The following is a 25,969-nucleotide window of genomic DNA, read 5'->3' on the forward strand; positions in this document are numbered from 1 at the left end:
GGCTAGCTTTCCGGAGCCACCCTGCTCCCCGCCCCCCAAAACACACCGACACAAATCCGATCTGAGATCGCCTGGCGCTATTCTCTAAAGAGCCCTGGAGGGTTCGGGGAAATCCTGCTACCTTTAGGACCTGGAGGATCCGAGTAGGGGGTCACCCCGCCCCCACCCCCACCCCCGGCCGCCGAGCCGGCACCGGAACTGCCTGATGGGAACCCGCAGACCCGCGCTCCAGGAGGTCTCGCTGCCCGGGGCGTCGGATTCCTACAGAGATCTCGGTGGACAGTCAGAGGTGCGCGCCGAACCTGGGGGCGCGGGGAGGGGGGCTCCCCCTCCTCTGGCGGGACTTATTTAGGATTCGGGGTGTGCACGTGATTCCCCAGCGAGGGCGGACTAAGGGCGCTCTCCAACGAGGAGGGCCGACCCCAAGTCCCCCGAGAGCCCCTCTGGTAGGGTCCTTAGGACTGGGAGCCTGGAAGGAGCTGACTTGCCTGGTGGTGGCGCGCAGCCGCGGGCGCGAGTGCGTTCCCGGAGTGAGCGTCTCCCCAGCCCAGACCCTGCAGTCCACCTCCTTCTCCTCCTCCTCCTCCTCGTCCCGGCCTTTGGTCCTGGCGGGGGTGGCAGAGGGCGGGAGCCCAGAGGCGCAGGCCGGGCAGCCGGAACCGTCGCACACCGAGCGGTGCGCAGCGTCCCCGGGGCGGGCGCGGGGACCGCGGGCTGAGGTCTGTCCCGAGAGGGCGGGGGCGGGGGCGAGGGCGAGGGCGGGGGCGAGGGCGAGGGCGGGGGCGGGAGCGCAGGCCAGGAAAGTGGGAGGGGACAGGTTGAGGGGTGGTCTCTGAGGAGGAGCCAGGCTGAACCGTATTGTTCGCCTCGGCCGCCCGGAGCGCGCGGAGCGGGCCGGGGAGCGTACGCGGGGCGCTCCGCTTCCCGTGTTCCCCCCCGTCCCCGGCGCCCCGAGAAGAGAGCCGGGCTTTCCCGCGCGCCCCGGGACGCCTCTGCTCAGGTGGGGTGCGGGTCTTCCCTGGGGGCGCGGGCAAGGGAGGCGTTCCGCGCCGGTGGGGCTGCGACTGCTGCACCCGGGGACCGGGAGTCCCGAGTGGGCCGCCCCGCGCAGCGCAGCCCCCGCCGGCTCCGCGGGCTGGGAGGCCGGGTGGGTGCACGGGAGCGAGCGTCCGCCGCTTCACCCGCGCCGCGTGCTTCCGCAGGAGCCGGGGGCCGGGGGCCCCACGATGGCCGCGGGACGCAGCCACAGGGAGCCGCGGCGAGGATACCCGGGCGCCCCTGCCTAGCGGGGCGCAGCCTCCTCCTAGTCCGCCGCCCGACCGGCGGGATGGGGGGCGGAGGGTCTGCCCTGAGGGTCTGCGCGGACCACCGCGGGGGCATCAACTGGCTCAGCCTGAGCCCCGACGGGCAGCGCCTGCTGACGGGCAGCGAGGACGGCACGGCCCGACTCTGGAGCACCGCGGACGGCCAGTGCTGCGCCCTCCTGCAAGGTAGACCCGCTCGGCCGCGTCCTCCGACCTCTCGCTCTGTCCTCCTCTCTGCTGCTCGCCTGCCTCAGACCTGGGCGCTTTCGTCCGCAGAACCCTTACCCAAAGTCCAGCCCGCGCCCATCGCGGACCCTCGTGGAAGAGCGCTGGGTGGGGTGGGAGTGCAGAGGGGGCTATGATACGGGCCAGTGAGCCGAGGGGCGAGGCTGCGAGGGCGCAGATCACCTGTCAACCGCTGGGTGAAATCCCTTCCATCACCGCAGTTTTAACAAACAAAAAGAAATCGCAGCTCTGCCCCTTTCAGCTTCCCTCGTCTCTCACAGGCCTTGTGACCTTTGGCTGAACATTTCCTCTCTCGGGGCCTTTGTAGTCACAACAGTGGTTTGTTAATCGGCCTGGGCACTACGGAGTGCACTCCGCGTGGTGTGGTACCGTTTTCCCACCACTCGTGCAGGCAGGGGAACTGAGGCACGGAGTTAAGTAGTTCGCCAGAGGTTTACACAGCCCATGGGGGGCAGAGTCGAAAACCCCCTCCCTCATTCGACCCCCCTGCCCTGCTCTCTTGCTGCCTCATTTCACCCGCAATTTGGCATGTTTGGAAACTCCATGAAATAGCAGGAGGTACACATAGGCGTAAATATTGTTTTATGAAAGAGCCCTACCAATACACCCACACCGATTTGTATTTGTGGCTTACTCAAGGGGAGGTGGATGTTTTTCTTACCTCGGGTCCCTGTCACATGCCTGCAGCACAGGACTGAGAGGTTTCTCTGTTGCCTGAGTGGCTCCTATAGCCCCCTGTGGAAGCACCAGGTTGCCTGCGCTGTGTGCACAGTTATTTTTCACTGCTGGTTTTTCCACCATAATCAGCAAATCCTGGGTGGCCTGCCCCAGGCCTCCTGGCTCATCTAGGCACAGGGAGTAAATTAGCTTCCGTATTGGCTGATCCTGACCCTGCGGGTTTTCTTTTTTTCATTTTATTTAATTAATTTATTTATTTATCTTTGGGCCATGCGGCTCGTGGGATCTTAGTTCCCCCCGACCGAGGAGCGAACCTGTGCCCCCTGCAGTGGAAGAGCAGAGTCTTAGCCACTGGACCGCCAGGGAAGTCCCACCCTGTTGGTTTTATTTTTATTTTTTATTTATTTATTTTGTGGCTGCTTTGGGTCTTCACTGCTGTGCGCGGGCTTCTCATTGCGATGGCTTCTCTTGTTGCGGAGCACGGGCTTTAGGTGCGCAGGCTTCAGTAGTTGTGGCGCGCGGGCTTAGTTGCTCCGCGGCATGTGGGATCTTCCCAGACCAGGGCTCGACCCCGTGTCCCCTATTTTGGCAGGAGGATCTTAACCACTGGACCGCTAGGGAAGTCCCACCCTGTTGGTTTTACATCAAAGCAGTTATGGTAGGTATTTCAAAGCTCAGTAGGGATGCATTTTGGACTGCCTGTTATTTGGGAGCTGGTGTAGATAATGGGGAGTTGGCCACCACGCACAGATAGTCACACACACTGCCAAGGCATAGATCTGTTAGAAAATTTAAATCCAGTGTGTATTGCTTTCCAAACATGAGAACAGTATCTAGAGGGCTTTCAGAGATGCAGGTACCTAGGTCTGGGTTTCACTGAGCCTTTGGGGGCAGGACTCCAGAATTGGCATTTCTAACAAGCTGTGAGGTGACTCTGATGATCGGCTGGCCCGGGGAGCCCTGGGCCTGGGACCCCTTGTGGGAGCCCAATTTGTAGGCCAGTTTCTGCCTCAGGAAGCTCCAGTCCTTTCCAGGGTGGTTCTGGCCTAGTGGGCACCTGGCTCCGTCCCCAGGGCCCACAGTCCTGCCCAGCCCTGCCCTGCCATCCTCACCCGGCTCTGTGCCTGGCAAGTCCCCTTCACACCCACTTTAGTGACCCTCACAGCGGCTTGTCCCCACAGGACACCAGAACCTGCTTCCTAGCAAGGCCACGCTGGACCCTCTGTTGCCCTAGTTGGAGGCCTTCCCACTCCACGGGAAGATGCTATCAAACGGAAAAACTGCTGATAGGGTCGTTTCTTTTATAAGGGTTTGCACTTTAAGAATTGTCAAGGACAGAGGGGACAAAAATAACCTTTCCTTATCCTGAAATTGCACTAATAGACTTGTGAGAGAGTCATTTTGGGTGTGTGATAATCCTTGTGTGGCCCCCATGGTAAGCAAGGACCTGCCAACTGCTCCTCTGTAGGATTTTTTTTTTTTTGGCTGCATTGGGTCTTCGTTGCTGCACGCGGGCTTTCTCTAGTTGCGGCGAGCAGGGGCTACTCTTCATTGTGGTGCGCGGGCTTCTCATTGCAGTGGCTTCTCTTGTTGCAGAGCTCGGGCTCTAGGCGCGTGGGCTTCAGTAGTTGTGGCGCACAGGTTTAGTAGTTGTGGCACACGGGCTTAGTTGCTCTGTGGTGTGTGGGATCTTCCCGGACCAGGGATCAAACTCATGTCCCCTGCCTTGGCAGGTGGATTCTTAACCACTGCGCCACCAGGGAAGTCCATAGGATTTTTTTTGTATCAGTGAAATATTAATAAAAATGTCTTGACATTTTAGTGCCCTATATTTTATAAATACCCTTCTAAGTACATATTTCTTATGTTATTAACCCTTGCAACTGTGAGGTGGATAGAATTGACAGCAGTTTAGGGAATTCCCTGGCAGTCCAGTGGTTAGGACTCTGCGCTTTCACTGCTGAGGGTCTGGGTTCAATCCCTGGTTGGGGAACTAAGACAGCTGCGTGGCATGGCCAAAAAAAAAAAAAATTAAGAACAATTGACAGCAATTTATTTATTTATTTTTAAAATTTTATTGAAGTATAGTTGACTTACAATGTTGTGTTAATTTCTTCTGTGCAGAAAAGTGACTCAGTTATACATATATATTTATATATATTCTTTTTCATATTCTTTTCCATTAGGGTTTATCACAGTATATTGAATATAGTTCCCTGTGCTATACAGTAGGACCTTGTTGTTTATCCATTCTCTATATAATAGTTTGCCTCTGCTAATCCCAAACTCCCATTCCTTCCCTCCCCACCCCTGGCAACCACAAGTCTGTTCTCTATGTCTGTGAGTCTGTTTTTGTTTCGTAGATATGTTGATTTGTATCGTATTTTAGATTCCACATATAAGTGATACCATATGGTATTTGTCTTTCTCTTTCTGACTTACTTCGCTTAGTATGGTAATCTCTAGGTCCATCCATGTTGCTGCAAATGGCATTATTTCATTCTTTTTGATAGCTGAGTAGTGTTCCATTGTGTGTGTGTGTGTGTGTATACACACCACATCTTCTTTATCCATTTATCTGTCGGTGGACGTTCAGGTTGCTTCCATGTCTTGGCTATTGTGAATAGTGCTGCTATGATAACACCAGTTTATAGATGGGAACAGGAGATGCAGATATTTACCAACATGCAGCATATTCTAAGTGTCTCCCAGACACTCACATCGTGAGGCAGGTGCTGTTGTCAGCATGCCCGATGCATAGTGTGGTTGCAGGGCTTGTCCAGGGTCTCGCGGCTGGTTGGCGGCAGAGAGGCTTCTTGCCCACTGTGTGGCCCCTGCTCTGGGCAGGACAGAGTCGCAGGGAAGCTGTGCTCCCCCGGGGCCACACGGCTGATCAGCGGCAGACCCTGCAGGTCTCCTGACTCCAAATCCAGGCTCTTTCCACTGCCATCGTAGAAACTGCCACCTCGGGGTGAGTGCCAGCTCCTTGCACAGCTTGGGGCCCACAGAAGGCTTCAAAGGAGAGCCTGTTGGTGGGTCAGGCCTGGATTTCTTGGGCAGAGCGGCCTGGGTTGGCAGCTCCTGCCATGCGTTTTCCTTCTGCAGACGAGCTCACGGTGCAGAAGCAGTTGGGGGCCAGAGGATCTTCCCAGATCTTCCCGGACCATGGCTCGAACCCATGTTCCCTGCATTGGCAGGTGGATTCTTGAACACTGCGCCACCAGGGAAGCCCTATTTATTTATTTATTTTGGCTGCGCCAAGTCTTAGTTGCGGCAGACGGAATCTTCATTTGGGCACACGGGATCCTCTGTTGCAGCATGAGGGCTTCTTAGTTGCGGCATGCATGTGGGATCTAGTTCCCCACCAGGGATCGAACCCGGGTCCCCCGCACTGGGAGCGTGGAGTCTTACCCACTGGACCACCAGGGAAGTCCCGTGCCTCAGTTTGTTTATCTGTGAATTGGGGGTGATAGCAAGAGGAACCTAACCTCATAAGGTCATGGTGGGCATCAAGCCAGTTAAGAAAGAGCTCCTAGCTCATTGTATTCGCTGTCTTATCCTTCATGCCCGAAGTGAGTAACAGGATCCCTTGGCACTGTGCCATGCCAGCTCCAAAGCTCTTCTTCATTTGCCTCCCGCAACTCTTTATCATCCCGTTTCGTAGATGAGGAAACTGAGGCTTGCCAGCCCTCTGCGCTCCTCCCTCTGGGTCCAGAGCCCTTTCCCCCTCACCTGCCTGTTGGCTTGACGGCGCTGGGTGCCTGTGTCGGATTCAAAGGTGCAAGAGTCTCAGATCCCGCCCCAGGGAATTTGCAGATTGGATTGAGAGAACGATTGCTTAACTAAGGGGCTGTGTGCACTTCAGAAGAGCAGGAACTTGGTGGGCTGGGGTAGCCAGGGTTCACCTCTTGGCCCAGGAGGGCCTGGAACTGAGACAATTTTTAATTGTTATAAAAAACACACAGCATAATATTTACCATCTTAGCCATTTATAATATACAGTTCAGAGACATTAAACGTTCAAAACGTTGTGCAGCCATCACCACCGTCACCTCCAGGATTTTTTCCTCTTGTAAAACTGAAACGTCCCCTCTGAACAATATCCTCAGTCCTCCCTCCCCCAGCCCCTGGCACCCACTGTTCTACTTTCTGCCGCTAGGAACCTGACTCCTCTGGGTACCTTGCATAAGTGGAATCACATATTAGTTGTTTTTTTGTGACTGGCTCATTTCACTCAGCACAATGTCCCCAAGGTTGTCGCATGGGCCAGAATGTCCTTCCTTTTGAAAGCCGAATGCTATTCTGCCGTGTGGATCTTACACATCTTCTTTATCCATCATCCGTCGGTGGACGCTTGGGCTGCTTCCACTTCTTGACCATTGTGAGTGACGCTGCTGTGAACATGGGTGTGCATATACCTCTTCCAGGCCCTGCTTTCCATTCTTTTGGGTATATACCCAGACGTGGGATTGCTGAATCATCTCATACATATTTTTAAGCGGGCACTTGGGAGCACAGGGAAGGCTCTCAGACATAAACAAATCGTTATTAACTTTGTCCTGGTCAAGGAAAAATTCCATCAAAAAACAGTTTGTTTTATGTACGGATGTGAAGGAAGCCCACACTGGCAATTCACTCTAAGGCTCTGCGGAGACCACCGTCTGGGGCAGGTGAGCTCCCCTGTGGGTGCGGATTAAGGAGAACGGGGATGGAGGCGGGAGAGCAGTTTGGTCAAGGTTGTGGAGCAGGAGAGGCTGGGCTGAGGACAGGCCCTGTGGCGGCAGCAGTGACCAGAGCATCAGCCCGGGCTGGGAGCTTGGGGGCGGGTGGCCCAAGCCTGAGTCCTCATGGCTTTGTCAGACCCTGTCCATTCCAGCCAGGGCTCCCGAGCTCAGACAACGGCAGGAAACAACTGGCACCTCAGAGTGGTAACTCAAGGAGGGTCTAATCAAGGGACGCTTGCAGAGTGTGGGGAACCACTGTACTTAATGGCGAGTACCAGAGGGGCTGTCACCATCCCCAGGCCTGAAGGAGGGAGGGTGGGAGCGGTCACTGCTGCCTGGAAACGGCTGGGGAGGGGGCTCCCTCCAGGGAGGCGTGACTGTGGTTCGAGGGCCTCGGCCAGCGTATCCCGAACTAGAGACCCCTCCTGGGGCTCCCGATTGTCTGAACCCTGCGGGCAGCGGAGGAGACGGAGCCCACAGCGGGTGAGGGCGCTGCAGGGAGCAGGCTGGAGACGACGAGGACCCACGGGGGCGGATGAAAGACTCCAGGGGCAGCAGGGCGAGAGGAGGCCCCGCTTTTCATGCTTAGGTGAAGGCGTGTTCAGCTGGGCCGTGCCCACTCCAGGCCCCTCTGCCCCTGCAGACCCTGGTCTCCAGCATGGCGAGCTGCTGCTGCATGGGGAGGTGGCACTTGGACTCTAAACCTGCAGCAAGTCCAAGGGCGTGCAAGCCGGGAGACGGGGCCGGCTACCTTGGCAGGAAACCCTGAGCCTCAGCATATTCTTTTGAACATAATAACTGCATTTTATCTGCATTCTACATCCCTTCAAAAATATTTATTTTTAGTTTGGCTTTCTTGCTTATTCTGCACAATTCCAACAGCTTGTGGCCGAGGCGCTGTGGTCCCCGGAGACGTGATGGGCCCTCCCTTCTCCGAGCCCTCACTCCTCCACCCCAGGTGATCCTGCCGGGGCGGTGGAGCCCTGTTGTAGGTCTGTGGATTCTAGTCAGGGGCGCGCTCCGCAGCCCCCAGGGCCCCTGTGCTGCAAGGGCTCTGAGCCTGGATCGCTCCCTTGGGTTGTCAGATGTGAGATGGGCATCTTGTGCCGGAGAAGGGGCTTGTGCGGGGGGGAGAGCCTTGATCGATGCAGGGACCCCCGCCAGCTTGGCCAGGCCCCTGAGGGGGTAGAGGGTCAGCCTGGCGCAGCTTCAGAGATGAGGTTTTTTTACATTGAAAAACTTCTTTTTATTATCACCTCTTTTCTTCAAGTCTGTTTATATTTCTGTTGATTTGCAATCAGTGTATATATCCTTTTTTTTTACTTCTACGTATCAGAAAAGCTGTCCCACTCTCACGGTCTTGGCTAATGGCTGCAGTTTCACCGAGTCTAGGTGCCACGCTTGGATTTTCAGTGTTTTTCTTGGCCTGATTGACGGGTTCACATGACACTCTGCCTTCCTGCTGTCAGATGCTGTTGAGATGGGACGGAAGGAGCTGGAATGGGAGTGACACCCCGAGGGAGCCTCTCCTGGCCTTGGTTAGCACTGGGGACCCCTCTCATGGTTCTGAGCCCTCCCGACCCCTCCTGATGGCTGATCTGGTCTCGGGGAAAGCTCGTTGAGAATCCTCAAATATTTTATAAACATTTTGGGGTTGGCAAAAAGCTGGGCTGGGTTTTGCCAAACACATTTGCCCTCGACTTTTAAACTGATGTGCACTTTGAGGGAAACAGTCTGCAGCCTCTTCCCGTGTTTACTTAATTTACGCAAATGTTGTTTTCCTAGAGGCCTGGTATGTGCTATCCAAGAAGATGGGATTCTTTCTTACTTTAAAAAAAAATTCTGTTTCTTAGAACCCAGGAAGTTGGGTTCTTCCAAGAGAAACTAAGCTTGACCCCAGGGCCAAAAAAAAAAAAAAAAAAAATAGTGTGACTCAGCTTGAAACTACCCAGGAGATTCTAAATCCCCGTCTACAAGATACCAGATATCTAGATGAAATTTTAAAATCTGATCGAAATCCTTGAAGTAATAAATATGACGCTCCCATGTGTTATTATTTGAATTCATCAGTCTCCTCGTCTGTGAAATGGCTCTTAGGTCTAACATTCCTTTGCTTCCGTTGATTTTCTGGTCCCTGAATTCTTCTCCAATTGAGTCAGTTTCAGTTTGCTGTTGGAAGTGCTTATATCCGAGATGGAAACACTTTTACCTGGAAAACAGGCCCTACTGTGTCCAAGGATGGAGGGCTCCTGGGCTGCTTAATAATGGTCGAGGGGTAAACATCGACCCCACAGCCAGGGTGAGAGTCAGAAGATCTGACAACTGCCCCGTAAGAAGATGACCACATGCACTTGGCCGAGACCCCAGACTGCGGGGCCCTCCCTCCGTCCCAGACCTCCACCCTCACTGTGTCTGCTTCATCCACCGTTTCTGCCAAACGCCTGAATTCTGGCCCCAGGGGCCCCTCTTGCTTTGGTGTGTGCTAGCTTCTCTCCCAGACACTCTTCCTCTTCTCCCGACAGACACGGGCACTGCGTAGACCCTTCCTTGCCTGCCACACCCAGGCTTCTGCTCTGTCCACCCTCGTCACGCTCTGTCCCAGCACGTGTCAAGCTTGGCTGACTGTCCCTCCTTCTGGGCTGGCTGCTCTGTTTGAAGGCAGGGAATGTGCTTTAATCATCTCTGTATCTGTATTTGTGTCCTGCGGCTGCTGTGACCGATGATCACACTGGGTTTCCTTAAAACAAGTTTATTCCGGCACAAGTCTGGAGGCCAAAAGTCCAAAATCAGTGTCACTGGGATGAAATCAAGGGGTTGGCAGGGCTGGGTTCCTTCTGCAACCTGTCGGGGAGCATGCCGTTGCCTTTCCAGCTTCTGATGGCTGCTGCATCCCTTGGCTTGTGGTCGCATCACTCCGGTCTTAAGGGCCAGCACCTGCCAACCTCTGCTCTGTCTTCACGGTGCCTTCTCTGTGTCCTCAGATCTCCCTCTGCCTCCTCTATGTGTGTGTTCATTTATTTATTTATTTACTTATTTGGCCGTGCCGGGTCTTAGGTGTGGCATGAGGGATCTTTAGTTGCGGCATGCGGGATCTTTAGTTGCAGCATGTGGGCTCTTAGTTGCGACATGCAGGATCCAGTTCCCTGACCAGGGGTCGAACCTGGGCCCCCTGCATTGGGAACATGGAGTCTTAACCACTGGACCACCAGGGAAGTCCCTCTGCCTCCTTCTTATAAGGATGCTTGTGATGGCGTGTAGGGTCCACCCTGATATCCAAGACAATCTCCCCGTCTCAAGATCCTTAATTAATTGCATCTATAAATGTGTCTCCTTCCAAGAAAGGTAACATTTCTAGGTTCCAGCAATTAGGACCTGCTGCTCTCTTTGGGGCCAGAATTCTGCCTACCACAGTGTCTCTCCTCAAACGTAAGAACAGCTCACGGCTAACATTTACACAGCCGGCACAGGAACACCGTGAGATAGGCACCGTCACTCTCCCCATTTCAGATGAGGAAATCGAGGCACAGAGAGGTGAAATAACTTGCCCATGGGCAGCCAGTAGCAGCACCAGGCTGCTAGCCCAGGCATTCTTGTTCCGAAGACCATGCCCTTGGCCTCTGTACTTCCTGCCTCTGTAACATGGGGTTTGTTGAATGACTGAGTGAATACAAATAGCTGAAAAGTTTGAAGAAGACTAAAAGGAGATGACTAAGAAGGGGGAGGGAAGGAGTGGAGGGAGGAAGGATTCGAGGGCAGGCTAAGTGCCCCCTGAATTGCTCCTGGCTCCCACGATTCCTGAGATTCTCCCAGACTTAAAGTGTCATTTCAACACGCTAGTCACTACTGGACTTGCTGCAAACACTCGCCGCCCCCTGCTTTCCTCCCTTCCTCCCCATCTCAAATATTCTCAAAGAAAAACAGGAGCTGGCATGCCCTGCTGTGCTCACGTCTCCCCCCACCTCATCTGCAGGGCACGAAAGCTACGTGACCTTCTGCCAGCTGGAGGACGAAGCTGCCTTCACGTGCAGTGCTGACTGCACCATCAGGAAGTGGGACGTGCTGACTGGACAGTGTCTGCAGGTGTTCCGAGGACACACGTCCATTGTGAACAGGTCTGTGTGCCTGCCAGGCGGGGAGGACTCGGCCTCTCCTCGTGGTACCCCGCCGAGTCCCAGGGGACAGAGATGTAGGCTGTGGGGCCCCTGCCCTGGAGGAGCTTAGCTTCCCTGGGGAACACGTGTGGACGTGCGGGGAGGCGGTCAGGAGCACACAGCAGTGGAAGGGCAGCAGTGTCCCCAGCGCAGCAAGCGCTGACTGCCCCGGGGCTGCAGGTGGGGGGTTGGGAGGCGGAGGTGGGGCGGGGAGGCACCACCAACACTCAGACCAGAGCCTGAAAGCCCTCCCGTGGCCCTGGCAGCACAGCTGCCCCCAGCTGGGTGCAGGGAAAGGGGTTGGAGGCTACAGGTCCTACCGAGGGAACAAATTCCAGAGGAAATGGCTTAATTGGTACCTGATGGTGGACTTGGGGCTCGGAGGAGGAGGAGAACGGCGATTGTTCTGAAGAGGGAGTCGCGGGAGTTTATAAACCCCTCCTCTCCGTGTTGCTGTTGAAAATATCCCAGACCCTCCGTCTCATGGAGGTTTGAATTTTTGCAAAAACGTATTGCGTTTGGGTCTGAGCTGAGCCATGGAGATTCCTTGGTGATCAGATCAATTGGACACTATTTCTGCAACTTGGGGCCGTCGCAAACTCCCGAGGGAATGCCCGGTATGAGCAGGAGTCTGGGCACCAGGGCCCTTGTGACCTCACTGGCCAGGAAGGGCAGCTGCCCGGGCAGCGCACTAAGCAGGGAAAGGGCCCTGTGCAGGCGGGCGTTTGGCGGGGTGGGGGGCAGGGACGGAAGGATGTTCTCAGCCAGAGGGGATCCTGGCAGCCTGAGCTTTGTGGAGCCTGGGTCCGGGTGGGACCCGTCTGGCCTAATGTTCCAGCGCACGGTGGGTGGAAACGGTGGGTCAGCCCGATCATTAACTGCCCGGAGTACCAGCTGCCTGCAGACGGAACGGTGCTCCCGCAGGGCGGGAACGGGGAAGCATCCCTGAGCGGAAAGGCAGAAGGGTCGTGTTGGCTCAGGATGGTTCTGAGTGGAGAAGGACCCCAGTGGGGACCCCATAGAGCTCCACCCCAGCCCCCGCCTCCTGCAGCTGAGCTTTTATCCCCCCTACACCCCTTAGATAGAGCAGGCGAGGCCCGGGGACCTGGGAGACCAGCCAGCACCACGCAGGCCAGGGCGGAGGAGGGCTGGGATTGGGACCCGGATTTCAGCTCTTGCTGGCCTCTTCCACACTCTTTCTTGAGAAAGAAGTTTGTGACTGAGGTAAAAGTGTGGGCCTGGGGCGCCTCCTCTAGTGAGGCTGTGAGCGGCTGGAAGGGCTGACAGAGGATGGGGTGGGTGGAACAAGGCCACATCTCAGGGGACCAGCCGTCCCTCCGGTTGTACCTGGAAACGAATCAGTGGCTCCTCAAAAGTAAATCTGGACAATTAAGGCTAGAAATGCTGCTCTGCCAGGTGTAGACTCTCCCGAGTGCACGCACAACACACACACATGTTCACACACAAGTAGACATATGCACTCATGCACACACACACACACACACACACACACACACACACGCCGCTTTTGAGCAGTTGACTCTTCTAAACATCTCTGGGTGCATATTTGCATTAAGTAACTGTGCTCACAAATGTGTGATGGCCCCGAGGTGAGGACGTGGGCTACACTTCTCGTGTTTTCAGAGCCGGGCCAGGTGTGTGAGCTTCTGGGGGCACCGGCCCGGCCTGGCGTCCCTGCCGTCCCGGGCCACACCCGGCAGGACTCGGGCCGCCAGAACATCACCCGAGGCACCACGTCGTCACTTTCCTTTAGAAACACACGTGTGGTGAAAACCGTATCTCCTGGCGTTAGGGAAGAAGCCATCAGTAGAGAGTGTGCTTTTCTTGTGCTGCGTCCTTAATGACTTGTGGGAAGTGAGAACCACCCAGAGGTGAGAAGCCGTGGAAGGAAGGTCTGCTCTGTTCCGTGTCCATCTTTCCTCCTGCCCGTGCTAAACTCCCAGGCAAGACCTTTTACAAGAGGGGGCACCAGGTGCCTCTGAGACTGAGATGGGGGTCCTGACCCCCCTGTGGCCACAACACGCCTCATTCCAGGTTCAGGCCGCAGCCCTTTGGGGGTGGTGTGTAAATTAGGGTCCACCCTCGTGCCCTTTGAAGTTATACACAGAGTTCTATGCTAGAGACCGATGTGTATTTTCTGCAGAGAAAGTCTTAGCATACATCAAGATGAGAATAGGAGTCATGAATAGTTACTGTTTGGCAGGCTCTGCTCCCCCCTCCCCCCGCCCCCCCCAGGCTCTCCTGGCTCCCTCACTGCCCCCCTCCTGCAGGGGGCCTGAGATTCCTCAGCCTTGAGATTTTCTCAGACTCGGGTCTCCCAGTCACTGGGACCGTTCATTCTTCTCACCCATCACCTGGGCTCGTTGAACACGTAAGACGCCAGCCTGCCGGGCAGCCCTGCGCGCTCTGACCCCTGACCCTTCCCCTCTTGCCACCAGGATCCTGGTCGCCAACAACCAGCTCTTCAGCAGCTCCTACGACCGGACAGCTCGAGCCTGGAGTGTGGACAAGGGGCAGGTGGCCCGGGAGTTCCGGGGCCACCGCAACTGTGTGCTGACTCTAGCCTACTCTGCCCCCCAGGACCTCCCTGGGGCTCCGTGCGCGGAGGAGGCCGTGGCCAGGGGGCTCCTGGTGACGGGCAGCACGGATGGCACGGCCAAGGTCTGGCAGGTGGCCAGCGGCTGCTGCCACCAGACACTGCGGGGCCACACAGGTGCCGTGCTCTGCCTGGTGCTGGCCACGCCTGGCCACACGGCCTTCACCGGCAGCACGGACGCCACCGTCCGAGCCTGGGACATCCTGAGTGGGCAGCAGCTGCGGGTGTTCCAGGAGCACCAGGGCTCCGTCATCTGTCTGGAGGTGAGGCCGGCCTGGCTGCCATGGAGGCCCCTGGCTCCTCCTCTGAGCTGCCGCCCCACCCCAGTGTACCCGTCAGCTCAGGCTGTGGAACAAAGTACCACTGACCGGGCAGCTTAAACGACAGAGATTGATTGGCTCGCGGTTCTGGAGGCCGGAAGTCCGAGACCAAGGTGTGGGCAGGGTTGGTTTCCTCCGAGGCCCCTCCCCTCGGCTTGTAGAGGGCCATTCCCCCGGTGTCCTCACACCGTCTTCCCTCTGCTTCCAGATTCCCTCTTCTCGTAAGGACACCAGTCATACTGGATGAGGTTCCACTCTAATGCCCTCATTTTAACTGAATTACCTCCTTAAAGGCCCTATTTCCAAATACAGTCACATTCACAGGTACCAGGGTTAGGGCTGTTGCCAACACATGAATTTTGGTTTCCTTCCGTGTGGAGTGAGGATTACGTCTACGCACAAACCGTGGTCCATAATTCCTAAATCCAAAAGTTGAAAAAAAGGAAGGTTTTTTCTTCGGCTTGGCATCAGAACTCATTTTGATATGAGGCTGGTTGTAGTAAGTTTAACCTCACTTCCTGGGACTGCGTGTACCTTTGCTGTGGAAACACGAGTGTGGTCCTCAAATCCAAAAACTCCTGAAACGCGTCGGCCAAGGTTTGGATTAGGGATTACGGACATGGAGCTGTGCCCACCCCGGGTGGTCGTGAGGATGTAGTGAGTTGACAGCGGACGCAGTGCCTGCTGCAGAGTCAGTTCTTGACGCCCGTCCGCCTGTGATACTGTTGCTGTGAAGCATGTGTTGCTATGAGGATGTGTGGCCTGCACTTGGCGGGCACGTCTGCAGGATATGGTCCCTCCCTCTATCTAGATATTAGGGTCTGGATGTTCCTGGCCCGGGTCACGGCCACAGCCCTTTCCCTTCTCCAGGCCAGTTCCCACACCCGAGGTGAGCAGGTTGGGGTGCAGTGCTCGGAGGCGCCGAGCAATGGGGGTGGGCTCAAGGTGGCAGGAAGTAGTGTGTGGCAGTCCCCTGGAGAGCCAGGCCAGGACGCCCGTTTTGGGTTCTCGAGGTGAAGGGCAAGCCCTAGGGCCCCAGGACCAGTGGAGTAGAGAAGGGCTCCACTTTGCTTGGACAGAATGATCTCTGGCCCCTGGTGAACGCCAGAGGGCCCATGTTTGTTTGGTTGTATAAATTGCATTTTTCTAATGATGGGGGCAGGGCGGGGGATTGGTTGTTACTGAGCTGAGATTTGGCCACCTGGTTTCTTTTTCTTTTTTTTTTTTTTTAACTTTGATTTTTTTTAAAAATTTTTATTGGAGTATAGTTGATTTACAATATTGTGTTAGTTTCAGGTGTACAGCAAAGTGAATCAGTTATGCATACACATATATCCACTCTTTTTTAGATTCTTTTCCCATCTCGGCCATTACAGAGTACTGAGTAGAGTTCCCTGTGCTGTACAGCAGGTCCCTAAGCCACCCGGTATCTGATCCTGGGATTTGGGGAGGCAAAGGGAGGACTGAGAGGCACCTGGGAGGCAGCACTGTGTGTGATGGGGAGAGGTGTGCAGGGAGCAGTGGGGGTGCGTCCTGGGCGGGGCATGGGGCGACCGGCTCTGGGTTCCTGAGGGCGGGCGGGGTCTCTGGGCTCAGTCTCCTGGTACCGCCCAGGGGCAAGTCCGTCTCCCATGTTGGAGTCAGCCTGCAGGGCGCGGAGCCCGGTGTCGGGCACAGCAGTGGGAGTGAATGAGCCCGGGAGCAGAGCCGGACCTCTGCAGGAGGGGGCTCAGGAGACCGAGAGAAGCACGAAGGCCAGGCCAACTCGTAGTGTGGGGAGTTCCTGGGGCAGGGTGGGGAGCTCCCAGAGTGAAGTCAGTGTTGTTCCTGTGAGCACACACCGGGGTCTGTCCAGGATGGGTCCCAGGCGGGGGTGGGGTGGTGGGCGTGGGGAGAGGGCCCTGCTGGGCGGTGGGATGGGGACGGGGCGGGGTGAGGGTGGGCACAGTGCAGTGTGTGGAGGCCCCTGGGGTCAGAGTTGGAAGGAGGCAGGGCCCACGCTGTTGGCTTGGGCGGGGAGGGTCGCCCCCAGTGTCAGGAGCAGCGGGCCCCGTCGTAGAGGCCGGTCCTAAAACGGAGCCTGAAGGGACGGGCACAAAGGCAGCACACGCACTGGTGCAGCAGCAGCGGCGCTTGACTCAGGAAACATCCGGTTATTTGGTTTGTTGGTTAGTTACTTCATTAGCTGTTAAGTCACAGCCTGCTTCGCCCCACGGTGGGACTGAAGCAGAAAAGCCCCTGTTTTTCAGAGTAGTTGGGGGATAAGATTCTGCTCGATAAGGTCCAGGGCCACCATCTCCACAGTAGATGGCCTGGCGCCTTCCCGAGAAACGGAGGACCCGCCGACCCCCGGCCGTCCAGGCTTCCTTTGCTTTGATATGACGTCCCCTCAGAGGGGGCCACAAGGGCCCCTGTAGTTTGGATGCTGTATCGTCGCATCTCCCTGCTGTGTTTCCCCGGTACAAACTCAGATCTAGGTGTACCGCGACTTGGGAGACGCACGTGCGGGTGACCTTTGGGTGTGCTGGCTTTGCCCGCTTTCCAGGGTCCCTCCTTCTCCCCACGTTAGGGTCGGGGAAGACCCTTGCCCTCCCCTCCTGATCTGCCTCTTTAATAGAAGAGCTTCCCCACGTCCCCCCTGCCATCAGAAACTTGCAGGGCCACCTGCCAGTCTCGGCCCCAGCCCGCGAGACCCTGGCCATGCGGGGCCGTCGCTGGGACCCTGCTGTCACCTCTGGGCTGAGTGTGAAGCACAGCACAGAGTCGGGGGCGCCGCCCCCCGCCCCTGCTCACCTTACCTTCTCCAAATAGATGACCCTCGGTTCACGTCTGCATGTCTGTTTCCTCCCTCTGTCCCTTCCCTGCACGTCCACATGCAGGTTGAGCCACCTAAGCCAAGGAAGGATCTCTCCTTGGGGACCTCCCAGAATTCCGACCCTCCCAGCTCGGCGAGCGGTGGGCTGCCTTCCCAGACGCCCTGCAGAGGCAGGCAGGGTTCCCGGGGGTCTGGAGATGCGGGATGGTTCTGTGAGCCCTGCGGCCTGGCCTCTGGCGTTGTTTAGGGAGGAAGCACTCGTGCTGGCAAGTGGAGAGCGAGGGAGTTGTCATCCGTGGTTTCCTGTTAGGCTGAGTGGGAGGTGTCCACTGGGATCCCGGGGGGCCTGTTCCATGGAGCTGCGGTGTTTACACCGTCCCTGGGAAACAGGTCAGGCCCTTTTGTGTGTTGAGATAAACTTGGGGGCCACCTTTTCAGAGGCTGGGGAGAAGAGAGGAAGCTCACAGAGCTATGCAGCCTCCTATGCCTGTCTCCGAACCGTCGGCCCGTGTGGATGAGGTACCCACTGCAGCATCCTGCCGCCTCCTTGCAGGCCTGTGGCCCACTCTGAACTTGCCGGGAGCTGAGGCGAGGCCCAAGAAATCGGCCAAGCCCTGAGGGGCCTCTGCCTTTCCTCTTCACTGTGGGATGTGTATCCAGGGTCAAGCACGCCAACCCCAGAGGGTTCCAGAAGCCAGGTGGGGGCAGAGCAGGCGTGCACAGGCCTCCTATGGAGAAGGTGGGCCAGAGCAGAGGTGAGGGCTCACTTCCAAGTAACAAACTCAAGGTCAAGCCCGCTGACCACCGAGGGGGACCGCTCCTTTACCCTGCTTCGGAGGGACTCCCAGGGTCTGGGCTCAACCGGGTGATCCTTGTGAAGAAAGAGAAAGTGGAGACGCTTTCCTGTCCCTTCATATTTTTAAATTTTTGGTTATGAAACATTTCAAACATAAAGTATAGCAAACGGTAAATGGGACACCTAGGTACCCACCTTTGAAATGAGATATTAAAATAAACATTTCCAGTACAGCCAGAGAGGGACAGGAAAGGCTCTGCCAGGTGTGGGGCAGCCCAAGGACTCGGGGCATGCACCTGCCCGTCTGCAGCATCATCAGGCCCTCCGTTCTTTTCCTACAAAAGCACTGTCCTGCCAAAGCCCGAGGGGCTGGAGCAGAGATTGCTGCTGCCTTTTAGGGATACGTACCGGCTCCTGGGTTAGATCAGGCTGCATGCAGTATTGAGTTTATCCTCACGGCCACTTGTAAGGGTGATTATTTTTTCTCATTTTGTACATGAGAAGACGGAGGCTCAGAGTGGGCAAGCAATTTGCCCAAGGTCTCACAGCTGGTAAAGGACAGAGACAGGATTTGAACCCAGGACTGAACATGCAACCTGTGCTTTTGACAAGCAGCTTTCGAAAGGTGTGTCTGGACCCATACCGTGCTGGAGTTGGGGAGCCTCTTCCGACAGGAGGCTGAGTGCCCGGAGCCTGGCTGTGCTCTGCACCTGGCCCTGCTCACCACCTGGCCCAGCTGCTTCTCTCCCGCTGCCCTGTGCGTGGCCTGTCGTGAGTGGAGGGGAGGCCGCGGCCTCACCCCTGGGGCCGCAGCAGCAGAGCCCCAGGCCTGCCCTCCGCTTGGGTGGATCACACGCAGGGAGATGGCCCATAAGCCCCGTCCCGTCCTCTCGGAGCTGCCTTGGCTGCTGGGAGGGAGTCCTCCTGGACTGGCCTTTGTGACTCGCCCTGTCATGGTCTGTCCTGCTTTCCCCATCTGCCTTGAGCCTCTCTGGTCTCCGCGGGCTGCCCTGCTCCTCCCCGTGGGTGTCCTTTCAGGAAACCAGCCAAAGCAAGCAGTGAGGTGTCTGCCCGCTTATCAGCCTCGGGGCTCAGGATCTGTGCTTTGAAAGCGTGCTGCTTTTTAAGCACGTGCGCCAGGCCCTGCGTCGTCGGGACACCCGCTATGAGCAGGAGGCGTCTTCCCTTTGTCTCGGCCGCTGTGGACGCTCGGTGCCTCCTTCACGGGGCCGGGCAGACAGAGCTGCAGAGGCCGAGTGGCCTAGATGTTCCACTAGGGTCTCCATCTTGCAGGCTGCACGTACCCACTCCCCTCATCATAGGTCTGGGAGCCTCAGTGGGTAGTTTGGAGAGTGTGGCCCCTGGAGGTCTGGGGCTGCCTCTGGGAGTGACACTTGGTGGGGGGACAGTCAGGAAACACTGGGGCCAGTGGCACTCGGCCTGGGGGGCAGGGTGCAGACAGTGCTGGGCGGCCTGAGGAGGGGTCCTGGAGGGCGGCTTTCCCACAGAAGATGAGGGGGGGTCAGCACAGAGAGGACGTGTGAAGGGGGGCACGGCATGTGCCCGGGATCTCAGGGCACGGCGAGAACATACGTGCACCTGGGGAAGCCGGGCCACGTTCAGGCTCCAGGCACAGGGCTGAAGGGGGGGCCCCGCAGGCCGAGAGCAGGTGGGGATTACAGGCAGGTTCCCCTGCCCTTCTTGGTGGTGGTGCAGACGGAGGGGGGACCGGGCGATGTTCTGGACCCTGCTGGAGCCCTCGGGTGTGCGGACATCGCACGCGGCCCTGTCCTCGGGGAGTGGACCGCCAGCGGGAGAGGCCAGAAGCCAGGCTCCATTGGCTGGGCCAGCCGTCACCCCAGTAGCACCGGAGGGCAGGGCCTGTCGCCCACTTGGTCCACCCTCAGCCTCTGCCTCCAAGAGGTATACGTGCCCCTCGAGATTGCACCCCCTCTGCCGTAGCGATTGGCCCAAGACCAGGTTTGACCTGTGCTGTGGCCGTGGGGTGGAAAGATGCACTGGGCCAGAGTCCTATTCTCCGGGATTTAAACTGGGGAGTAATATGGGGAAACTGAGTCAGCTGTGGGAATTGGAGTGGGAAGTGGCCAAGATGGGTAGGTGGTGTGTGCTTGAGCTAGGAGGACTCGGGACGAGTTAAGGATGCCCATTTCAGGGGCTTCCCTGGCGGTCCAGGGGTTAGGACTCCACGCTTCCACGGCAGGGGGCACGGGTTCGATCCCTGGTCGGGGAACTAAGATCCCGCAAAACAAGCAAACTAGGCCCGCCGCCTGCTGCCCCTGGGAGAAGGACCTCATCTTTCCTAAGCCTCCAGCGGCGCCCTGGATGGCTGTCTCGGGGGCTTGCAGCCTGCCCTCCTCTCCCTGGGCCCTGCAAAGTGGGAGGAGGCCTGGTGCTAACGGCAGCTGAGCACCCCACTCCGCCAGCCTTCCGTTCGCGTCCGCGTCTCCAGTAACCAGAGGTGCTGTGCTGGTCGGGAGCTCTCTGGGCTGCGTGGTGTTTGCTGTAGGGAAATTTGCAGAATTATTTCAATTGTCTTTGGGCTTCCCTCGCGCTAGTACCCTGTCCCTCTGGGCGGGGGTGCTCCTGGGAGGGGGGCTTCCTCGTGCCCTTCCCTTGTCTTCCAGGCCCTTTCCTAACCTCCTGCAATGCCAAGCAGGGGTGTGAATGCCACTGCAGCTGGCAGTGGCGAGCGGGAAGGGGGGCAACCTGTGTCCAGGGGCAGGGGGGCAGGACCCCATGATGGCCCCTGGGTGTCCAGCTCCGGTTCCAGCAGAGGGCTACCTTACACACACCGCGGTCAGTCAGGTTACTTCTAGAGCTTTCTCCTATCTCCCTTCCCCAAGCAGAAGTCCAGTGTGAAAGCCCTGCCCTGGGTGCCCTTTTCTCAGCTGGAACAGTACCAGGGAACAGAAGCAGCTACAGGTGGAGTCACATTGACCTTCCCGGGGGCCAAGCTGTAGGAAACTGCTAAAGAGAGACACCTGGCAGTAGTAGCAGCGGTGCTGGCTGACATTTTCTGGTCCTTGCTCTTCGGGTGCTGAACGCTGTACGGTCGTGTCTGCGCACCACAAGGAAGGGTCTGGCGTGATCCTTGTCTGCGGGTGAAGCCGCTGAGAGCAGAGTCACTGACTTGGCCAAGGGCCAGTCAGGATCTGAAGCCGGGTCTGCCTGAGCTACACGGCCCTGAGGGGAAGGGAGGAGCATCGTAACCTTGGGTGCTGGAGTGGGTAGTGGTGGGGGGCGACCCAGGGGCAGGGGCATTTCTGGCTTGTCCACAGTGTCTCCACTGAGACCTGCATGTGCCCCTCCACGTTCCACAGAGAGAGGTTTGGAGGGGCTTCCGGGGTGCCCCCTACGGTCAGCGGTACCCATGTCCGGTGCCGACCCTCCCTCCCCCCACCCCCAGCTGGTGAACCGGCACGTGTACTCGGGCAGCGCCGACAGGACGGTCAAGTGCTGGCTGGCAGACACGGGCGAGCGTGTGCGCACGTTCGCGGCCCACAGACACAGCGTGAGCGCCCTCAAGTACCACGCGGGCACCTGTAAGTGACCCCGCCCTCCCCGTAGCCCCAGCCTGCCTGTCCCCTTCACGCCCCGCCCCCCAGCACATCCGCTCTCGCGCAGACCTCTCTGCTGCTTCTGACTGCACTCTTCCCTCCTGGAGTCTCAGCTGCCACTCAGTTTGGTCAGCGGCCAAGGGCGGCGGCTGTGCCCCCTCAGTGCACGTGTTTGTTCCTCCAGCGAAAGAAGTTCCAAATAAGGGTGTAGGGGCTCCTCCCCACCTTTACCCCGCTAGGACGTGCAGCGACCTGCGTGTTCAGAGGACCTCAGGTCAAGAGCAGGTCTCAAGGACACATCCTAATTCTCGAGACAGTGACACCACTTAACTCCAGTCAGACTTGAGGGCCACATGGGTTTGGCTTCACTTGGCATTAGGTTTGACTACAGATAAGAGAAAGTCCAGATAACAGGGATTTAAATGAGATAGTGGTTTATTTTTCTCTCAGAAGAATTTCAGCAGCTGGTGGTATAGGCTGGAACGGATGGCTCCACAAAGTTGTTAGACACCCAGGTTCCTTTTTTCACTTTACTTCATCATCCTTAGCATGTATCGGCTATCTTTAAGGGGGGGCCTCATGGTTCAAGATAGCTGCTGGAGCTCCAGCCATCATATATTTTAGGCAGGCAGGAAGAAGAGGAGGGAAGGGCAAAAGGTTGTCTCCTAGATGAGTAGGCCCCTTTAAAGATCTTTCCTGGAAACTCCACCCAAAGACTTCTGCATACATCTCTCTGAGCACTGCCTGCAAAAGAGACAGAATAATAAAAACTTTTATCCGGGGATACTGCTGCCAGGATTAATCAGGGTTATTTTGGAAAGAAAGAAGGGCAGCGTGGCTTACTGGGTAGTCAGCAAGCTCTCTGTCCCACAGGTCTCAAACTGTCACACATCTGGGCTTTCCTGGCTCTGTCCAACTGGGCTGCCACCAGTTGTTTACACCCCAGACACACGCAGAAGACAGGCACTGTTCTGGGGAAGCAAAACCCACAACCTCACCACACCTACATGGGAGTGGGGCTCCCAGCTTGCTGGATATCTCTTTCCTAAAACGATCCCCAGTGTTATATTTTGCTATCAGCGTCCACACACACACACACACACACACACACACACACACACCCACCCACCCACCCCTGCAGCAGGAAGCCAGCCCCCCTAGGCGAAGCTGAGCCTGAGAACCATCTTCCTAGCACAGCAGTGAGGGAGCAGACTGGGGTGGGGGAGGAGCCACAGTGGAAAATTCAAGTTGACTTCACAGCACAGGTGTTAGATGAAGATAGAATGGATTTCCGAAAATAGAGCGTGAGATGCCCTCAGGATTTAGGTGCCTGACGCAGAAAAATGATCTTATTCCTGTTCCTGTGTCCAAGCCTGTAAGTGTGATTATGGCTCTGCTCCTGTCGGGGACCTCTAATTTAAAGAGAAGAACGTTGCCCAGAGCGCCTCCCCGTGGCAGCGGCTGGGATGAAACCTGCCACTGCAGCAAATCCCGCAGACCCTACCTGCTGCCCGCTGTTAAGGAACTTGGTCCTTGGTCTTTGCCAACAGGCTACAGGATGATCAGACCTAATTCTGGACCCTCTTCCCACCCTCAGGATGCCCAGTAACCACAGTGCATTGGTGGAGGGGAAGGCAGGAAAGGAGCTGAAGAGGCCGAGAAATGAAACTTCCCCTCCAAGTCCACATGCGCTAGTAGCTTTAGCAGCAAACCTGGGACTAGGCAGGTGACACAGGAAATGGGATAAGGAATAGACACCCCAAGGACAGGGAGCCCCCAGGGGGTGCTTACTGTGGCTCGCTCAGGCTGCTGGGTGGCTGTAGCAGATGCTATGGGTACCACGCTCAGGGGCATTTCCTGCTGCAGCACCTGAGGTCCTCTGCCCGAGGGTGTTTTCCTGTGAGGCAGGTCATGGGAGGGCTGGGAGTTGATGGATAAGTAGCCCACTGTCCTTGTCCCTGGGTGGAACAGCTCTGAGACCCGGTCCGCCCCTTCTCCCAAGGGCCCCCAGCAGTCACCTGCTCCCTAACACACCTGCATGGGAGTCCTCCTTCCTTCCTGTTTCTCTCCCCACTTCCTGGAATGCCCTGCTAGATAAACTGTTTGCACTCAAAACCTAGTGTCAGGGTCAGCTTCCGGGAGAACCGGGGCTAAGATGGTAAGTGGACGAGGGAGTTTCTCTGGCCAGTGCCGTCAGTGTGGTCCCTGACCAGCAGTATCAGCATTACTTGGAATTGGCTAGACATGCAGGTTCTCAGGCCCCACCCCAGACCTCCTTAAATCAGAAACTCAGCTGGGCCCAGCCTGCACTCGGGAGTTTGAGAACTCTTGGACTAAGTTATAATGTAGGAAAAAGCCCAAGGGAGGCAGAATCGGGAGGTTCCCCCTGGGAGAGGTTGCGCAGGGGCCCTCTAGTGAACCCCGGAGGCGCTGGGTTGTGTTTGGAGGGCCAAGTTCATTACTGAGGAGTGGGAGGAATGAGTTTCTGGTTGGTCCTTGTCCCAAGAGGCTGCTCAGACAGTGGAAGGGGAGGGATGACCCCCCCGAGGCAGGGGCTTCAGAGCTGCTGGAAACACCCGGCAGGGAAGCTAAGCTTCACCAAAGGCTTCCACCAAATGGCCTGAGAGTGGGAAGCTGGGCCCAGGTGGTACTCAGGAGGGGTGGAAGCACCTGGAAGGACTTGGCAGGCTGACCTGAAGCCCAAGGGCGGTGGGGCAGCCGAAGTCCTGCAGAGCCGGCTGCAGCCCACAGAGGGCGCTTCCGGGCCCCTGGGCGTCACCCTGAACTCACAGGAAAGTACTGAGATAGGGAAGGTGCCACCTCCTTCCTTTCAAGGGGCTTCTGCTGTTTCCCATTTGCAATTATGACATCCCTGGGAGGCGAGCGGATGGGTCCCGGAGAGGGTCCCCGTCACTCTCCCCACCCTGCCCATCCACGACCCCCGCCCTGCGGAGTCCCGAGGGGACGAGGGCTCTCGGGCGGGAGGCAAGTGCCACCGTGTGTTCACAGTGTTCACGGGCAGCGGGGACGCCCGCGCGCGCGCCTTCGACGCCCAGTCTGGAGCGCTGCGGAGAGTGTTCCGCGGCCACGCCTTCATCATCAACTGCATCCAGGTAGGCGCTCCCGCCCTCTCCGGGGCCCCGTGGCTGGTTGGCTGAGCGAGGGCGAGCCCGCCTGCGCCTCTGCCTCGGAGGGGAAGGGGGGAGGGGGGAGGGGGGAGGCGGGGCCAGACAGCAGCGCTCCCCCCCCCCGCGGGCAGAGCCTCCCGCATCGGGCGGCCTGGGCGTTCGCGGCTCATGCCGAGGCCCGAGCCGGCGCTGGCCCGAGGCAGGGCGGGGCCTGCACCTACGTGACCCCGTAGCTGCGGGGAGGCGCGGGGTCGGAGGGCGGTGGCGCGCCCCCTCCAGCGCCGCCCACGCCCCGCGCCCGCAGGTGCACGGCCAGGTGCTCTACACGGCCTCGCACGACGGCGCGCTGCGTCTCTGGGACGTGCGCGGCCTCCCGCGCGCCCCGCCGCCGCGTCCCGCCGCCCCCAAGCGCAGCCTCTCGCGCCTCTTCAGCAACAAAGTGGGCTGCGCCGCCGCCGCGCCCCTGCAGCCGGCCTGAGACGCCCCGACCGGCTGCCCACGGACCCGCGGAGGGAGCGCGGCCCGCCGGCACCGGGGGCTCCGAGGGCAAGGACCGGGGCGGCGGTGGTGCCTGTCCTCCGCGTCCGCTGACTTCCGAAGCCCTCGCCAAGCCGCCCGTGGGGAGGCCATGCCTGCCCCCCACCGCGTCCCCAGCCCGCCTCTCGGTCCCCACCTCCTTCGGCCAGAGCCCCTGCGGAGCCCAGCCCTCAGCCTGCTCTCCGGCCCTCCTGGGACCCTCCTGGGACCCTCCCGACTCTCAGGGTCTCTAGCCCCGCGGCCCCGGCGCCTGAGGTCCTCCGAGGCCAAGCCTTTCCTGCGGAGCGAAGCGGACGCTTCAGAAAGCCACAGACCGGGCCTTCCCTGGTGGTCCAGTGGTTAGGACTCCGCGCTCTCACTGTCGAGGGCCAGGGTTCGATCCCTGGTCGGGGAACTAAGATCCCTCAAGCCGCGCGGCGCGGCCAAAGAAAAAAAGCCGCAGACTGTCGTTATTTTGGCAAATTGTCCACTTGTGAAGAATCGAAATACAGGTCCTTAACTGCTCTGCGACGCGTCGTCTTTTGTTCTGCCCACGGAGTCCCAGCCCCATCTCGGAGGGAGAAGGGGTGCCGGGAAGCAGGGGCCTCACGCCCGCCTGGGCCTGGCCCCAGGGGCTGCGGCCTCACAGCCCCTCCAGTGTCGCTGCAGCGCCACTCGAGTGCGGAGTGGCAGGGGAGAGGCCAGGGAGCAAGGAACCGGCTCCTGAGCTGCCTGGATGACAGCGGGGACGCCTGCTAGTCCGCCGGAATCGAGGAGGCCCCTTCTCTCAGGCGTGGAGCAGAAAGGCCCCCGCACAGGTGCCAGCTCCGCGCGCCGCGTGGCGAAGGCCCTGGAGGTGTACACAGGAGGCCGCTGGAGCACCTGCCCGGAGGGCATGAAGGGGGAAGTGGGGCTCAGACCCTAAGAGGCCCTGAGGGGAGCCGCGCCCAGCAGCCCCTCTCGCACCGGGAGGTCCCCACGTTCCGCACCCACAGGGCCCTCCAGGCCAGGCCCTGGCTGGCCCCCCGCCCCGTGCAGGAAGAGGAAACGCTGCAGAGGACAGTGTCCGCCCTTGAGAGCTCAGCGTCTAGCCAAG

General features: G+C 58.2%; 1 protein-coding gene across 2 annotated transcripts; it reads left to right on the plus strand.

The window, feature by feature from the left end:
- Positions 1-220: 220 nt before the first annotated feature.
- Positions 221-24,979, plus strand: WDR86 (WD repeat domain 86). Of its 2 annotated transcripts, none has more exons than XM_057550218.1 (7): positions 221-289; positions 1,203-1,490; positions 10,923-11,064; positions 13,563-13,983; positions 21,079-21,214; positions 24,239-24,342; positions 24,662-24,979. In XM_057550218.1, exons 2-7 carry the CDS (start codon positions 1,328-1,330, stop codon positions 24,833-24,835), a joined length of 1,140 nt encoding a protein of 379 aa, XP_057406201.1. In that variant the 5' UTR covers positions 221-289; positions 1,203-1,327; the 3' UTR covers positions 24,836-24,979. The 2 variants fall into 2 exon arrangements, with proteins under 2 accessions (XP_057406201.1, XP_057406202.1); XM_057550219.1 differs by lacking the exon at positions 221-289 and adding an exon at positions 903-1,000.
- The last annotated feature ends 990 nt before the right edge of the window (positions 24,980-25,969 follow it).

This window comes from Balaenoptera acutorostrata, chromosome 7 (genome assembly GCF_949987535.1).
Source record: "Balaenoptera acutorostrata chromosome 7, mBalAcu1.1, whole genome shotgun sequence".
NCBI lineage: Eukaryota > Metazoa > Chordata > Mammalia > Artiodactyla > Balaenopteridae > Balaenoptera > Balaenoptera acutorostrata.

Excerpts from the sequence above, each read along its gene's own strand:
- WDR86 (XM_057550218.1), top strand. The coding sequence starts at position 1,328 with ATGGGGGGCGGAGGGTCTGCCCTGAGGGTCTGCGCGGACCACCGCGGG. Across the intron at positions 1,491-10,922 it reads GTGCTGCGCCCTCCTGCAAG|GGCACGAAAGCTACGTGACC; the intron begins GTAGACCCGCTC and ends CCTCATCTGCAG. Across the intron at positions 24,343-24,661 it reads TCATCATCAACTGCATCCAG|GTGCACGGCCAGGTGCTCTA; the intron begins GTAGGCGCTCCC and ends CCGCGCCCGCAG.